The following is a 17,609-nucleotide window of genomic DNA, read 5'->3' as shown; positions in this document are numbered from 1 at the left end:
AGCCGCCCACGAAGAAACATCCAAAGGTGCAACTGGTTTGGCCATTTACCCTTTCTGTCTCTTGAACTCCTGAAAACAGGCAAAACCAAGCAGTCCTTACAAATTTCTATCTTTGCCGCAAGCTTTTTATGTAAGAATAGGGTGACATCCGTTTCCGCTTCTTGAACTATACCGTCGCAGTCCTGCGTCGCTGTCTTGTGAAGCTACCCATCTCGCAAAAGATTTCGTACGTTCTAAGTATATTGTTGACGGACTAGGGCGTCCTCCACAATGCCACATCCGGTTTAGCGTGGCTGCCTTCATCTTGTCACCGTTCGCCGCCCCCAGAGCCAGGATCATTTTGACCTTCTGATCCTTCGTGAAGAGCATGACTGTCGTCTTGAAGAGCAGGTCACTGGCCTGGTACCGTTGAGATCTCCCGTTATTATCTACTCTCAGACACGTCAAGCGAAAATGATTTACATAATCGGCAACAGCATATATGCTGGTCGTACAGATCCGACTAAACGCCTTAGATGAACATAGCATACGTAAGGTTTGTTTCTATTGCTAAAGGGAACAAAAGGAACAAACGTTCCGGGCGTGCCTATCTACAGAACGATAGAAGGGCGCAAAATTACAGTCCTAAGTCCGCCGTCCCCTCCGCGGCCCCTACGGCTCCGCTACGCTTATCAACGCGTCAGCGGCATTTTCTCATGATGCCGCGACCATCACATAGCGTGAAGCCCTGTTTCGAGCAGCCGCCGCTAGTAAAGTCATGTATCTGTGGCTATTCGCTTGGGAGCGCTTCAGTAGCGGCACGCGAAGGCGTATCTATTTCGTATTTTGGATGTCTCGCACGCTGGTTGTTTTTTCTCGGGCAAACCAACGAGGCAAACCTGAGCACGAAACAAATGCTTGATTCGGAGGTTATTTGAGGTGCCCTGCAGCTTTATAATCCATACGTTTGCGATTCAAGCAATATTTAAAGAGATCACTAATTAAACGCAATTGATTAATAGTTCGTGATGAAAAAATACTGGCTGTAAGGAAACGCGACTACGGCTACTATGCAGTCGGTACGATTTTTGTAGAGCTCTTGCGTTTTTTTTAAATCCTGGTCGTAGTTAACTGGGATACCCGGCATATATATAACGACAAAAAACGGGGTTAACCGAGGGGCCCGATTTTTATTAGTCATATCATAAGAAGCCAACAAACACTGACACCAAGGACAACATAGGGGAAATTACTTGTGCTTAATAAATGAAATAAACAAACGATAAATTAATGGAAATTAAAGGGGATGAAATAACAACTTGCCGCAGGTGGGAACTGAACCCACAACCTTCGCATTTCGCGTGCGATGCTCTACCAATTGAGCTACCACGGCGCCATTTTCCCATCCATTTTCTTGGGTATTTATGTGTCCTAGTAGAACCCTGGGAGTGTTAGCCAGTGCCACAGGTGGGTTCGGTTCCCACCTGCGGCAAGTTGTTTTTTCATCCACTTTAATTTCCATTAATTTATCGTTTCTTTATTTCATTTATTAAGCACAAGTAATTTCCTTTATGTTGTCCTTGGTGTCAGTGTTTGTTGGCTTCTTATGATATGACAATTAAAAATCGGGCCCCCCGGTTAACCCCCTTTCTTCTCGTTATTACATAACGAGGGTCTCGAATCCGGCAACATTGATGCCTTCAGGTAGCATATGTGGGTTTATTGGCCAGTTGCCTTCACCCTAAAGGATCACGTTCTCGTGACGCCTGCGGCAAAAAAAGACGTTCCACGTCCGCCGCCAAGGTCTGTGAGTGGTGGCACTGGCTAACACTCCCAGGGTTCCACTAGGACACATAAATACCCAAGAAAGTGGATGGGAAAACGGCGCCGCGGTAGCTCAATTGATAGAGCATCGCACGCGAAATGCGAAGGTTGTGGGTTCGGTTCCCACCTGCGGCAAGTTGTTTTTTCATCCACTTTAATTTCCATTAACTTATCGTTTCTTTATTTCATTTATTAAGCACAAGTAATTTCCCCTATGTTGTCCTTGGTGTCAGTGTTTGTTGGCTTCTTATGATATATATATACCGGGTATCCCAGTTAACTACGACCAAGATTTAAAACCAAACTCAAGAGCTCTACAGAAATCGTACCGAGTGCATAGTAGCCGTAGTCGTATGTATATATATATATATATATATATATATATATATATATATATAATTTCTTTAATTCAATTAGTAAGTACAAGTATATGTATATATATATATATATATATATATATATGAGAATAACCATGAGAAGTCAACAAACAAAGACACCAAGGAAAGCACAGTCGAAATATGCTTGTACTTAATATTTGAATTAAAGAAATTATTAAGAAATGGCTAATGAGAATCAATGAAAAAGCTTCTTGCCGCAGGTGGGAAACCATCCCACGTCTTCGCATTACGCGTGCGATGCTCTAATCAACTCAGCTACCGCGGCGCTGTTTACTCATCCACTTTCTTGGGTATTTATGTCTTACTACTAGAACTAACTCTGGGAGTGTTAGCCAGCGCCACCACTCACAAACCTTGGCAGCGGATATAGAACATCGTTTCTGCCGCAGGCGTTACGAGTACGTGATCTTTCTGGGTGAAGGCATCTGGTTCCACACGTGCTACCTGAAGGCATCAATGTTGCCGGATTCGAGACCCTCGTTATGTAAGTAACGAGAAGATATGGGCTTAACGGAGGGGCCCAATTTTACAGAAGTTCCACAGAATGGTGAAGAAACAGTGTCCAGAATTTCTGGGTATGTGCTGGATGACGTTAATTTAGAACGCGAACAGGGAGACAACCGCCGGGGCAAATGCAGTCACGTTCGCGTTTGTGTCATGAAAACAGCCCATGACACGTAGGCAGCTCTATACATGACATATTCTTTTAGATTAGCGTGAAATGCGCGAACAGTGGTTTGCTGCTGTAGCAAACAAGCACTTAAACCTTCTGCCGCATAAATTGATGCCCCTGTCGCACGAGCAGTGTCAATCGCGGTCGAGTCAGATCCGGATAGAGTGCGGCTTCACGAACATTTGAGATCGTGATTTTGTTCGATCAGGATCAATCAAATCGTGATCGAGCTTCTTGATTGCTCACAGACGTAAATCATCTGCACCCTCAATACATGCCGCCGAGTCGCACGCTCGGTTTGCACTTGGGAACTGTCATCCAGCCGCTTATGAGGTAAGGATCAGAGTACTGCACGACGCAGATGAAGAGCCTCTCGACGTACCTATGACGGCCATCTTCCGACAGCGAACTCACGTACTTGGACAAATCCATCGCTACAGATCCCATGGTAGCCACAGTGCGTGGTGTTTTACCCACCAGGGCTCTTTGCACACATCTTGCGCTTTGAGTGGCCACGATGTTGCCACGATTGGCCACGATTGGCCGATGTGGCCACGCTGTTTAAAAAGGAACTGGCCCGTTGGCGACAACGTTCAAATAAGTTCAACTATTGTATGCGTCACCTGAGCCGATCGAGAACTCTATAACAGTGAAATTGCGGTGAAAAGTGAACACCGGCAAAAGCTTTTAAAAAATGGCGGGTGGTGCTAATCGGGGAAAGTCGACGGTCCTGGTTCCAGTATATTCTGAACACCACACGACCGTCGCAGTCAAACGAAATACGGTCACCGACATATGCGTCGTCATCGTCATCGTTTGCTTGTTCCTTTGCTTACTCCATCTGCCCCTTCGTTTCCGGCTTTACTATATAAGTCGAAAACAATAGGCAACCACTGCTACAGCGCAATATATTTGGTGAGTGGCTAACCTTTCATCAGCAGATGTGATAGGTGCCCTAACGTTTACTCATCGGTATAACCAACCTACCAAGAAAAAAAAAGAAAAGAGAAGAAAAAGGAACTAAATTTTATAGTTAAAAGGACAGCCGGTCTTATTTTTTCATTGTATCAAACATGTGTTGAGATAAAGAGAGTTGCTTGCTGTGCCAATGTACTTGACGCACTTTAAGACCTCAGTTATTCTTTTCGTGATCAAGCTGGCTTTTTTTTTTAGGCAATCACCAATAACTCACTTCGCAGGCAACATCTTTGCGTGGTATTGGGTTTATTACACAACAGCACTCGTGAGGTGTAGCGAAGTTTTGCGGAATCAGATCCTTGCCGCGGCGGCCGCATTTCGATGGGGGCTGAATACGAAGACACCCGGGTACCGCGACATTTGGTGCACGTTGAACAACCCCAGATGGTCAAAGTAATCCGCAGTCCCCCATTACGGCGTGACTCATATTCAGATCGTGGTTTCGGAACATAAAACCCCGGGATTTATTTCCTTATTGGCGTTATTCGCAAAGAACTTCCTAGTTATTCCGAAGTTTCTAGATTTTGTTACCCTACTATGTTTGAAGACCGGCGATGCTATACGGAAGCTTTACTCGCACGATGGTTTATTAAAAGGTGCGGGGTAAATTCTAAAACGCCACCAATCGGCTCAAGTTTCACAACAAGCAAATAAAGCCACTTGAAAGACGGCTAGTCATTTAAAAAATGCCCATTAGTTACTGCCTGGATACCTGTATAATCAACAACGCACATAATATGGTCACCACTTTGGTGACTTTGGTTAGGCTACGTTGGGTTAACTTGATTTACCTCAGATTTACCTTTTGTAAAGTAACGTCGTTGTTGTTGTGGCCTTGCATCACTGCAGCAGTTCTTATTTTCCTCGACGCTCGGTTTACTTCTTGACTTTCCTCTTAAGACATATTGCGTTTTTCTTTACTTTGCGCAAACATTTCTATCTCTGCTTTGACTGGCCCGCGGCCTAAGCTGTGACATGGATCTCTTAAGGAGAAAACTGGAAAGAACTCTGATAAAGAATCGAACATTTCAAAGCAGTGTGCTGGCCTTCGTCACCTTTGGCTCCTCGACGAAAGCGATGGATTTAGCTGTTTTCGCGTTAGTTCTTCGAACAGCTCGTGGACACAAAACAACCTTAATACCTCCGGCAACGTTCGAAACGTTGACTGACTGCGTGAAAGACCAGGGCGCCCATGAATTTTACGAAGACGGTGAGCGCACGAGCAAGGAGTACCAAAGTTCTACCCTGAGTTACGCAGTTCGGTCACGTATACAGCCAACGAATCTCAACCGCACGCTTTGGCGTTTATATTTGGTCGCGGCTGACCTGTCGGCCTCTGCACGGCCCGTTACCTCCATGCGCCTGACCGGCGTCAGCGTAGCTGTAAGTAAGCGTAGATCAGTAAGTTGCAGATTTGTAAGGCGGCTGCTCTCCTTTAAACTTGCCGCCGTAGCACTTATAAAATATTTCTTGTAGCTGCCTACGGAGCCCTTGGCTAGCGCAGCATTAAATCATACACGCGAAAATGTTATTCAGTGCATCTTACAGGCAACATTTATTTACTCATATATTGATTTAATTAGCTGGGTTCAAAAATTGGGCTCTATGGATCCGATGCGATATTCAGTTGAAGAGAGTCGATATATATATATATATATATATATATATATATATATATATATATATATATATATATATATATATATATATATATATATATATATATATATATATATATATATATAAAATATTTGTGTCATAAGAAGCCGACCAACAATGACACCAAGGACAACATAGAAGAAATTCTCAATAAAAGAAAATGAAAGTTAAGGGAAAAAAAACAGCTGGCCGCATGTGGGACACGAACCCACGTCTTCGCATTACGCATGTGATGCCTTTACCAACTGAGCTACCGTGGACGTTGTTTTCCCGCCTACTTTTTAGTGTATTTGTGTTTATCTACCAGATCTAACCCTGGGAATGTTAGCCAACGCCACCACTCACGGCCTCGGAGGGAGTGTGGTGCCCTGGCTGTAATCTCTCAGGGTTAGTTCGAGCAGATAAACAAGTTATGCAAGTAATCGAGCTCCTCGCATTCTCGTATTCTTCTCGCCGAAGGGACTGCTGGCCACTGTCAAAGCGAGAGAAACACTAGAGCTGCGGTGACAGAAAATGTATGGTTTAAAATTGCATACCTTCCAACCTGATAACTTTAACATTCGTAAATATCCCGCGGACGAAAGGATGAGGGTAGGCTGGTTATAGCACGCATTTCTGTTAAACTCCGCCTCGCGCACACGTCATCTGTATGAAGTCAACCTACGTACTTTGGTACCGATGATTTAGCTTTGCACGCATCACAGAAATAGTAGCAAACTTGACACAGCAGAGATTGACAAGCATTGTGTTGTTTTTAGATCACAGTGACTTTTTCAGACGACTTTGCCGACGCCAGTTTCACGTGCTTTTCCTGTAAACTATTTCTGTATAAAATTGCTCGAATCAATTAAGCACAGCCTCCTGGCATGTGTTGTCCTGCGTTGCCACAAGACGGCGGCGCAAGTACCGCCACAGTTTCTCTATACTTCGTGATTCTTTTTTTTTTTTTTTGCAATGTCGCGCCAGCCCATGTTTCAACATCTTTAAAACTTTTCACGGATTGAATTTATTTATTTTTCGTAACTTTGTAATATCAGAACGAGCCCAAATTCGTAAACTGTACGAAGTATTTGCTAGAGTTGGCAGGTGTGCCTGAAGCAGGCTTCTGCGCACTCGTGAAAAAAAAAATTAACTGGTTACAACTACAATTATGTGATTCACTACAGCCACCAATTACGGCCTCACGAAAGTAATAAACCAATTTAATGAGAGCAGCATTCCGGGCAAGTTGGTAATCCATTGCTTGAATGATATTGCGCGACATAAAAAACGACACGGACGTGAAAGAAGACGACACACCAAGCGCAATTTTGCGCTTGGTGTGTCGTCTTCTTTCACGTCCGTGTCGTTTTTTATGTCGCGCAATATCATTTAAATAAACCAATTGCTCAAATTTAATCGATTTCTTCTACGTTACCCTCCTCTGAACATTTATTAACTTTGCACAGATAAAGTAAACAGAACGAGCCAATCTGGAACATTCAGTACGCCCTCTGCAGCACGTCATACATTGATTATCTACACTAACGATTTGCTTTTAAAAAAATTGTCATTCATCGCCTCTCAATAGTGTTGGTAAGACACCAGCAGTGACACTGAAAACTGGTTCGAGGAATTAAAAAAAAGGAAAAGGAAAGAAAGGAAAGTTAACCTGTTTGCTCGATGTGCGCGCTGGGTGACCACGTGATTCAGGTTGCTCGGCATATGGGTCTTCTGTGAAGCACAAGGCGCTTCATCGTTGCCTGCACTTGTAGAAGGCGCTCCCGGTTCGGCCAATGAAAAGCCGTAAAGAAATTATCCGTATGTGTTACTATGGCTATAAACGTCATAGGTGGCCTCCGCTGCCGAGACATACCAGCACCGCCGGTTGAATGAGGAAACAAATGCGGAGACCCCTGGTTTGGTTATCTAATCACGCGCATTCGCGATGCTGTGCTTGACACGATCTCGGACGTTCTACCCTAGTATCCTTTAAAATCAGGTTCTCAAGGCTACATTGCTTGCGGCAGCTTGGTGGTTCCATAAAGTAATTGGTTACGTGTAAGTGGTTACTGAAAGAGGGTAATTGAATTACAGTGAGCGTTACCGAGTAAAGAAAGTAATCGCGAAATTAAAGAAAGTCACCCAAAAATTTAGTTGATTACAACTAAATGATTACACGTAATTTGTTGCGTGCAAGTCTGGCCTGAAGGTAGCGAGAGGACCACCACAACTAGTTCGCTTCCTGCAACCTACGGGGCCTGCCAGATAGGTCGTGATCGACAGTGACGTGAGTCGCCTCAAAATTTTTTGTGCCGATTCCCTTTTCACTATGAATCTTTCTCCCTTCCTATGTATAAAAAGCATCTTCAACTCCCTACCAACGCAAGTCTTACTATCTTTGCCACTCTCAGTCAACGGAGTTCCGCTACAGCCACCGTTGAAGCTGCGCTGCGAGTAGCTTTTGTTTACTGTATATGTACCAAAGCGCTGAGTCTTGGTTCATAATCTTTGAGTGTGAACTGCATCGTAAAGGTTTGTTGCAGTAGTTACCCCACCAAGGTATCCAAGGCGACCTCCAGGCTGACCTGCGCTGCCAAAGCTGCACACGGCACTACTATCGCTCTCGAGAAAAGACGCGGCGACTCTTGTATCCGCAGCCGCTTGGGAATTCGCAGCGATCCGTCTGGTGTGACGCAAGCCATCAATGCGGACCCCTCTACAAAACGACTTGTGACTTTTGCATGCCGCGAGACCTCGATAGGCACAATCAAGCCTGCCCTCGCCACATCAGACTTAACGTGACCTGCACACGAACTACGCGTACATTAAGGGCAGGATTCAACCGAAGCACTCCGGGTGTGCAGCACCCCTGAAGATCTGCAACGGGGTTCTTTGTGAGTGCTGCCGCTATTTGTCATGGTGACAGTCTTTGAATGCGTCACTACAGTTGCAGCGCGAATCGTTCTTGGAGCTGCAGCACATTCTCGGCCCATAAAGAAGGGTTCCACCTGCGTGTTACACGCCACCAGAGCGCTGATGGTGTTTGTTTTTCACTAACCTTAACGAAACTTTCTGAATGTTTCTATTGTGTACGGGGGGTGTCTGTGACTATATGTGTGTGTTCATGTGAACACTGTGAATACTACAACTTTCACCAAGCAGCTGGAGTTGCATGCCGGGCGATATGAGCCAGCATAACATCAAAGTTTGCATCCCTCTTTCTCTCTTCTCCATTTGCTAGCGTTGTGACGTTGTCGAGCTTCGCAATTCCAGTATCGTCGTTTTGTTTAAATAATTTTGATTAAAGAAAAAGTTACAGAAAGACGTCAATGTTTATAATTCTTGTGAATGAGCAACGAATGCGTCATACGTATATTCACAGTGCGCCGTTTCTCATGCACGATTTGGCCAGTTGCTTCGACGGGTAAAGATAATAAAATGTTAATTATTGTATAACTTCTAATATCAATTGATCTGTTGAATTTAGCGTGTTCTCATATTCGTCTTCAATTTGCGTCACTGCAGGTAATCCTGGGTGCCCGGTGATATTTCTACGCCTGCATCGTGTCTTCACGCTGCTGTCGTTGGCATCATGTACAACGGTAACATAAGCCGGAACCGAGCTTCCAAAAATATTATTCCTATACGGCACTCTCGCACGTTTCCAGATTCCATATTTAATGAACGATGGCATTCGCGCAGTACTCGGCATGCGCCTCTCAACGAGAAAGCTAATTTCACCTGTATAAGTAAAATATGATTCCACTATACCGAAAATGCCACATGTGCCATGAGAGGAGGCAAGGTAAACCAGAAAATTGGCTATAGCAAAAAGCGGGTGGCGACGCCAGCTTGACATTTCCGCACCACCTCGCTGTGACGTCGTGAGTGACGTCAGCTCGCCGTGACGTGACGTCTGCTAGGGCCAACTAAATTTTTTTTGGTAAAACTGGACTAAATGGTACTCTAAAGTAGCTAAAGGATTGAACTTGGCAAGCTTCGAGAACATTTACTGAGCCGCCACTAGCCCAAATCACGAGAATGGACATTGCAATCCGTGACGTCACACTGACGTTAAGGAGCTGGGGTGGTCGCCGCGAAATTGGAAAAGTTAGTCTGCCGTTCATTTTCTCTTTTAATAATCAAATTATGATCCCAAGATTAACGAACAGTAAGTTTCGAAAAGGTACCTTGTGTCTAAACTGATTAATTTTTGTGAACTGCGCTAGGTCCTACAGACACGGAGGTAGAAGAAGGCAGGACGAACACAGGCTAACAACTGGTTCATTGAAATTACACAATGCTGCCTCTTCGAACCATGCGCATTCCCAAGCCAGGTCACAACCACGTGATCATGGAACACTCCCTCGCCAATCCCCCTCCCTACCCCAAGAAATCAAGCTCTCCCTTGAAAAGATACACTGACGGCTCGCTGACGCACCACCTGGGCAATGTCTTGCTATCAAGGAAGGTTTTAAGATTTCACTTGCCCTTTGGTCGTTTGGTCGCCCTAGCACCTTAGTTTTGTTGAACATCGGATTGCACTTCTTCGCACATGACTTACAATGAACTGGCAGGTGCTTTCCGCTGCCATCTTTTAATAAGTTAGAGTGCTCTATTCAACGATTGTTGATGCATCTTCCGGTTTGCCCCACATAGAACATTTGCCAAGTCAGCGGAAACACAGGTCAGCGGTTATGCGCACTTTCCAACGTAGATAAAACCAAGAGTGATGGATAGATGTGGCATAAAACGCAGACGCACTCATGTACCATGTAGAACAGAAGTGGTTTACGAGTTTCCGCTGACCTGTAGAATGTTCTATGTGGGGCAAACCGGAAAATGTATCAACAATCGTTTAATGGAGCACCCTAACTCATTAAATGATGGCAGTGGAAACACATGCAAGTTCATTGTAGGTCATGTGTTAAGAAGTGCAAGCCGATTTTGACAAAACCAAGGTGTTAGGGTGAGCAAAGGACCAAAGTGCACGTGAAATATTGGACGCTTCCTTGATAGCCAGATATGGCCCAGATAGGTACGTCAGCGAACCGTCAGTGTATCTCTTCAAGAAAGAGCTTGATTTTTTGGGGTAGATAGGAACTTGGTGAGGGAGTGTTCCATAGTCACGCGGTTGTGATCTGTCTTGTGCATGCGCATGAATCGAAGCGGCAGCATTGCGTGATTTCAATAAACCACTTGTTAGTCTGCGTTCGTCCTGTCTTCTTCTACCTCGGTGTCTCGTCACTAACGCAGTTTAAGTTCAGAAAAAATGTCTTACCAACTAGCCATCCTACTCACTCTCCTTAAACTGATTAAGCTGCTCTCTTTTAGTGTCCCAGCCTTTAAGCATAAAACACTTTTCACAGTTTGGCTCAGCTGCCCACTGCCACAACTGCTACAACACTGCATCGATAGCGTGAGGTTAGCTGTTTACTGACGCTCTACCACATGTTGCGCATTCTAACATTTACTTGGTAAAATTCAAATTTCACTCGGAATAGCTGCCCGTCAAGATTTTTGTAAAAAAAGTCTTACTGTCGAAGCGCAAACTTATAAGGGGGGGGGGGGGGGGGGGGAAGCAAGAGAGACGGAAGAGACGGGAGTTTTATTTGATCACGTGCCTTTCAGAACGGCGGTCTGTTCCGTTAAATGATTTTAGTAGAGAAATAGGTAGGGAGAGAATGGATAAGAAAAACAGCAAGGAGAATAAACAGGCTGAGCGCCGCTGGCCATCCTGCACTGGGAAAAGGGGATTTAAAAAGTAGAAGGAAGAGAAAAGATCACAGTACGCATCCATTAACATATCATTATCATATACGATTATTACTTTAGCATAACCGAAATAATTCGCGTTCTTTCAATTCCGCCTTTAAATATCCGTCACGACATCGCCCTTTCGTGCTTGGTTCACAAATAAGTTTAATGTGGCCAGGTTTTTTTATTTCTACTCTTTCTTTTTATTATGGGGTTTCACGTGCCAAAACCACTTTCTGATCATGAGGCACGCTGTAGTTGGGGAACTTCGGACCACCTGGGGTTCCTTAACGTGCACCTAAAAGTAAGGGTGTTTCCGCCCCCATCGAAATGCAGCCGCCGTAGCCGGGATTCGATCCCACGACCTCGTGCTTAGCAGCCCAACACCATAGCCACTAAGCATCCATGGTGGGCATGTTTCTGCTCAGTGCTGCCTGTCCCATCCTGCAAATCATGTAGATTACATAATCATCTCGGCTTTATGCGCCCCTACGGCGCGCCGGTCAATTTCCATTCATCAGCGCTTCCACGCACCATTGGCCTCCAGGAATGATCTCGCAGGTTTCATCTATAAAATATGATAATGGGAATTTCGCCAGAATCTAAGCACGCACTTATCGAGATTATATAGATAGATAAGTTTTATTGGTTCTTCCTTTGATGTGCCTTCAATGTTCGTTTAAGTTGTTAAACAAGAAACAGCCATGCGCACTGTACCTGGAATTTTCCTTGTCTTTTTCCATATGAACTTAGTTCTCTGGCCTATCATTTTTAACATGCATCTTCAGAGAGCTCTTGCGTATTGTACAGCATTTCCACCTGAAATGTATGAATTTATGTCTATAGTGCTGTTCGTTCTTATTTTGCGTTCTCATTATGTTGTACTAGCTCTCTTCACCGAATGCCTTAGCTAGTCTTGTAAGGTACTTTAAATAAATAAATAAATAAATAAATAAATAAGCACGCACAAAGTTTCATGATTTAATAAGCCACAGGCGGTTGATATAAGCATACGGGTTCAATATAAGCAGTGTCTCGATAACCACTGAAATATTAATATTAAATTACAATGCAGAATATCACCACCGTGCGTCCCCGTGTCATGGCGGCGCAGCGATATTTATATTGAACAGTACAATCTACAAACGCATAATTGACCTGGTTCTTGATGTGCCCGATTGCGAGGCAGTTTGGATTGAAAGTGATAGCCCTTGGGACTTCAATTGTAGTACACGTACAACCGTTTTCGGCTGTATATACCTTTCACCTGACTCTTCCGTGACCAACTTTTGCTCCTCATTTGTCGCCTTGCTTTACACATTACCACAACGAAATAAGAACGTAGTTATCATCGGTGACATCATTATCAACTTATTGGTTGTTTAATGCTCGGGTTCCAGTATTTAAAAAAGTATTTTTCTTGGATATGATCTTGATGCACTTTGAACGACCTAACTAGCTGTCTTTTCAACATATCCGGCACTTGAATTATGCATGCTTTAACAAATTTACTTACTGCTCCCGAGGCTTTTATCATCCGTGCCAATATAACTGACCGCTTCCGCATATCGCTTCGTTTTCGACGCGTAGCCATTCCTTCGAATACTTGCTTTTCCAAGTCGGTCTCTGACAAAAAGAAGTTCACCGATTCAATATCTGCAATAAACTGGTCTTATGTCATTACCTGCAAAGACCCTGAGACTGCCTACAGCGATTTTTTTTTGCTAATATTTGATGCTATAACTTCTTCATCCTCTAATGTTTTGTGTCGAAGAAAACATTCATCTCCCCTAAATCGATGGCTAACTCCAGGTTTTCTTACTTGTTTACGAAAAGAAAAGACAACCTTTGCAGAAAATCGAAGAAAAAGCTTCTTAGTCTGCCTTTAAAACACCGATGCAAAAAATATAGCAATGCGTTCACCCTACTTCTAAGGAAAGCGAAACTGGATTACTATGAACAAGTAATAATTCAAGCCGGTAAGAATACAACAAAGTAGTGGCGTACATTTAGTTCATTTTTAAATAAAACTGGCTCTCTAATTGATATTACTGAATTCTCTCATGACAGAAGCACCTGTCGCGCTTCTGATAGCATTGCAAATGCCTTCAGCCGATAATTTTCTAATCTGTCAACACAATCCGAGCACTCTTACTCTAGTGACATTCGTCGTTCGTTGCAATCTTTTTATCTTTTCCCAACCACTCCCACTATTATTCCTTCTTTAATAAGGTTGCTGAAAGCTTATTTTCCATACGTCTTACAAACTACTTGAACAAATTTAAGCTACTATTGCCACATCAGTTTGTATTACGTCAGGTACTCTCCACTAATCTCACGTTTGCTCCACTTACTGAAAACATCAAAACACAATTGACGACGGCAAGTCCCTTGAATCAGCCTTCATTGACTTCAATCAAGCCTTCGACTCGATCAATCATTGTATTCTTATCGACAAACTCTCTTCTCATGGTATAACTGGACCGCCACGAGAACTAATTTCTAACTACTTACTTAATGGTACTCAGACTTTATCTATTTCAGGCGTGTTTTCTGACACCAAGACAATCAACATATAGGGTCCAACAAGGCTCTGTATTAGGCCTTCTTCTATTCCTCATCTACATTAATGACCTATCAGATAGTTTGTCACCACACCCAATTCTTACTCCACGCTGATGACATCACCATCTTCACTTCAGATGACTCCATTCCAGCCTTAACTTCCCAGCTAAACAGTGATCTGCAGAGCGTTACTATTTGGTGCCTTGAAAGTAAGCTTGTTATTGATCCATCTAAGACAAAGGTTGTTACTTTCAGTTCTAGATTTAAAAAAACGATGTAACTTACTTCCGGTTTATGTAAATAACTGTGCAATATGCTCATATAAGCAATACTCATTTCTCGGTGTCGAACATGACTGTTTTCTAAACTTTAATGAGCACATTAATCGAAAAAGAAGGAAGACCGCCTACGGCGTTCGTGTTCTTCTCAGTGCTCGTCAATATCTCGCGCTCCCTACTCTAACTTCTCTCTATTTTGCGTTCATTCATAGTCATTTGTATTGTATTGTATTGTATTGTATTGTATTGTATTGAGTCATGGGGCCTTACATACAAAACTTACTTATGCACGCGAGAACATGTCCAATAACAGTCACTCAGTATTATGACCAACAGCACATACCACACTCATGCGGCTCCACTATATTCCTTGTTAAGTATCCTTCCTATTTCAAACATTACTTTCTTTAATTTATCCATTATGGCCTACCGCATCTTGCGTAATCGAAGTCTCCTTTACAATATAGGAAATATAATTACGATTAACTCTAATAATACACGGTTTTCCCATAATAATAACATTTTACTGCCTAAGTGTCGCACTAATTACGGATAAAGTACCGTGAGCTTAGCTGACATCGAAATGTGGAATAGTCTACCCTTGGAGGCTAAAACCTCGTGCTCATTATTTATTTTCAAAAGTTCAGCTCGCCTGTTCATGAGCAGTTGATTTATATCACGATCGCTGTCGTTACTTCTTCTTCCTCTCCAGTACATTTCGTGTATTCTTATGTTCATACAGTTACTTCATGTCGTGTGATTTATTCGTGTTCGATTTCTATTTGATTGCATCTGTGACACTTCATTATGCCTTCGCTTATTTACTCCCTTATTTGCATATTTTATTCAGTTTTGATTAGTTATTCTGTTCGTTACTTCATATACTTGCCAACTCCCTGTATTTGTATGTGCTGTTGGCTTGTGTTTCGCAATTGATTCTGTTTGCTTGTATTGTATGCCTGCACCTCGCAATTGCTTCTGTTATTTTGTATTATTTTTATGCACACTTTAACAAAGGTCCCACTGCAGTGTCCAGACTAAGGGACATCTTTCTGTATACCTTCCTCCATATGTAACGTCCCCATGAAACGTTCAGTAAACTCAAACTCAGACGTTCATCCTTCATTAAGTCACAGGCGGTCGATATAAGCATACGGGTTCGATATAAGCAGTGTCCCGATAACCACTGAAATATTATTAGTTATCAAACATTGTATGAAAGATAGCTTCTGTTCGGGTATACTGCGCAGGCTGCTTAAAACTGGTTCGCCGCGGAATCGCCTGTGTTTAGATGAAAACTTTGATGAAAAGGTCTGGGGGGAACACACAGGCGATGAGAGCTCGATGCATCTTAAATTCAAAGCAGTCAGGCAGGACTCCCTTCCGGCATTTCTTCTTTTCTTTAGTGGAGCCCGTTCTACACTTTTTTTTTCTTCTTAAGCTTCCCCTTACGTATTTTCCCGCCTCTCTGATGAGGACAGGCCCGTCGACTTGTTGCGTCATGGAATGTCTCTGATTGAGAATAGGCATCGAAGCCCCTCGCCCCTCCTTCTGCGACAAAGTTCCCCTTCTTAGCATCTTGTCGCGCACTTATTGCGCAACCTGGTATTTACCAGAAAAAGCAGCCCAGAGGCGTTCGGGTTTTTTTTTTTTTTTTTTCGCCTCACGGGAGCAACGCCACACGGCTGGATCGCACTGGTGCTCCAGTGAGATTACAGTCCTTGATAGCTCTTGTTTTTTATTTCACCCTAAAAGCACTCGGCCAAGACGCAAGCAATAGAAGCTTCGACTTCACCCTTCTGTTTTCTTTAACTCATTTTTTTTTGTCGTACCTTATGTACGTTTTTGACTGCATGCTTTCGATTACACATGTTTTCGTATGTTCCTGCAGCACGCACACGGTCTCCCGTACGTCACCGTGTCTCAAGTAAGACGCTGCCTGAAGGAATACAAAGTGAGTTGAATCGCAGATTCTGGGGGAAAAAAAACGAGAACGGGAGTTTTGTTGCGTTCGTGACCAGAAATTGTCCCCGCATCTAGATGTTTGCACTTGAACCACTTTTACTCAGCGTCCTTGCTTCCCAGACGCAAGACAAAGGCACGTGATGGACACGTTGCCTGTGACTTTACCATCAAAGAGAAGAAACCACGTGTTCGAACAACCTAGGCCTTCTGCACATCATATGAAGCCAGCACATCGGGTATTATTAGCATCGCAACTGGCAGCAGCCGTCTCAGAAGTCCTATACACTAGCACAGTAATATTCTTAGTAGCGCTATACTGCTATAGCAGCGAGCCGCCAAGGTAGCTCATGCAGTGATTAAAGCGTTCTGCTGCTATGCATGAGGTCCCGGGTTCGATTCCCGATCACCACGGCCCTATTTCGATCAGAGCGAAATGCAAGAAAGCGAGTGTACTTAGATCTATGCGCACGTTAAAGAATTCCAGGCATGGCGTCTCTCATAACCTCAGAGTAGGGTCCCTGAATATCATGGCTATCTGTTTAGGGTGGATACACCGCCGCCGATGCCGCCATCTTGGGTCAAACGCGGAAAGCTGGGCTTTGTTCAAATTTCGCAAAATCAATGTTCAGATTTGACGACTGCTGAATGTTAGTACATAAACGTACAATACAGCTCGCATTCTTGATGATATATATATATATATATATATATATATATATATATATATATATATATATATATATATATATATATATATATATATATATATATAAGGTTTTATGGCGCAAGGGCGAGCTATGGCCAAAGAGCGCCAATCTAGTCGCATCCTTGAGCCCGATAAGGTCTAGAGAATAGCACAAACCTCTTAAAGAAAGAAATATATCGGCCAAACATTACAGCGCGGAAATATTACGGTAACTAAACCGCCTGGCGTAAAAAATTGAACTTAAAGAAACGATTCAAGCCAGCGACTACTTAGTCTACTTAGGCCAGTATCTCTGGTTCATGAAGTTATTAGGACAAATAAGCGGAGTGCTAAACTTCCATTACTTTTTGGCACAACCTCCCAACGTTGTATTACTCAATATACATGCAGATGACATAGCAAAGTGAAGATCAACTGCTGCATCACTCACGGACGAAATATTAGGGTTAAAATGCCACCAAGAACTTTTTTTTAGTTATCGCATTGGCGAGGCTGTCAAATATGAAAACTTAAGTTGCACTTACAAATCACATAGGTCTGTGAAACGTATTGCTGAGTGGCTCGACTCATTCACCGAATGGAGTTACCACAAACATTGTGGGTTAAGACGAGAACCAAAATTTTATTACCGCAAATTTGTTTAATCGCGCAGACATTTTATCTGCATGCATCCGAATTAAATTTAACCACTTGGGCTTCGTTAACATGTACCTAAATCGAACTACAGGATCATTTTTGCATTTGGCCCTCACAGAAATGCGGCCGCCGCGGCCGGGATTGAACCCGGTAGGCAGTTGAGAAGCGACCAACGTAAAGAATGAACGATGGCTTATGGACAACACCTT

The 17,609-nt window shown here is 43.3% G+C and overlaps 1 protein-coding gene across 6 annotated transcripts in view; it reads right to left on the bottom strand.

Annotated features, from left to right (window-relative positions):
• LOC142579501 (very long chain fatty acid elongase 7-like) overlaps positions 1–17,609 on the bottom strand; it is a 95,698-nt gene that overhangs the window by 44,956 nt on the left and 33,133 nt on the right. For 3 of the 6 annotated variants that reach the window (XM_075689756.1, XM_075689757.1, XM_075689758.1), the window contains 2 exons: positions 12,767–12,876; positions 11,968–12,069 (listed from right to left, as the gene is read on the bottom strand). The exons of 2 other annotated variants lie outside the window; for them this stretch is intronic. In XM_075689756.1, the coding sequence (XP_075545871.1) occupies positions 11,968–11,993 (26 nt within the window). In that variant the 5' untranslated portion in view covers positions 11,994–12,069; positions 12,767–12,876. The remainder of the gene's footprint in view (positions 1–11,967; positions 12,070–12,766; positions 12,877–17,609) is intronic. One more of the 6 variants, XM_075689759.1, reaches the window with a different exon arrangement.

Source organism: Dermacentor variabilis, chromosome 4, assembly GCF_050947875.1.
Source record: "Dermacentor variabilis isolate Ectoservices chromosome 4, ASM5094787v1, whole genome shotgun sequence".
NCBI lineage: Eukaryota > Metazoa > Arthropoda > Arachnida > Ixodida > Ixodidae > Dermacentor > Dermacentor variabilis.
Note: the sequence above shows the minus strand (reverse complement) of the source record. Positions and strands in the feature narration are given on the sequence as shown.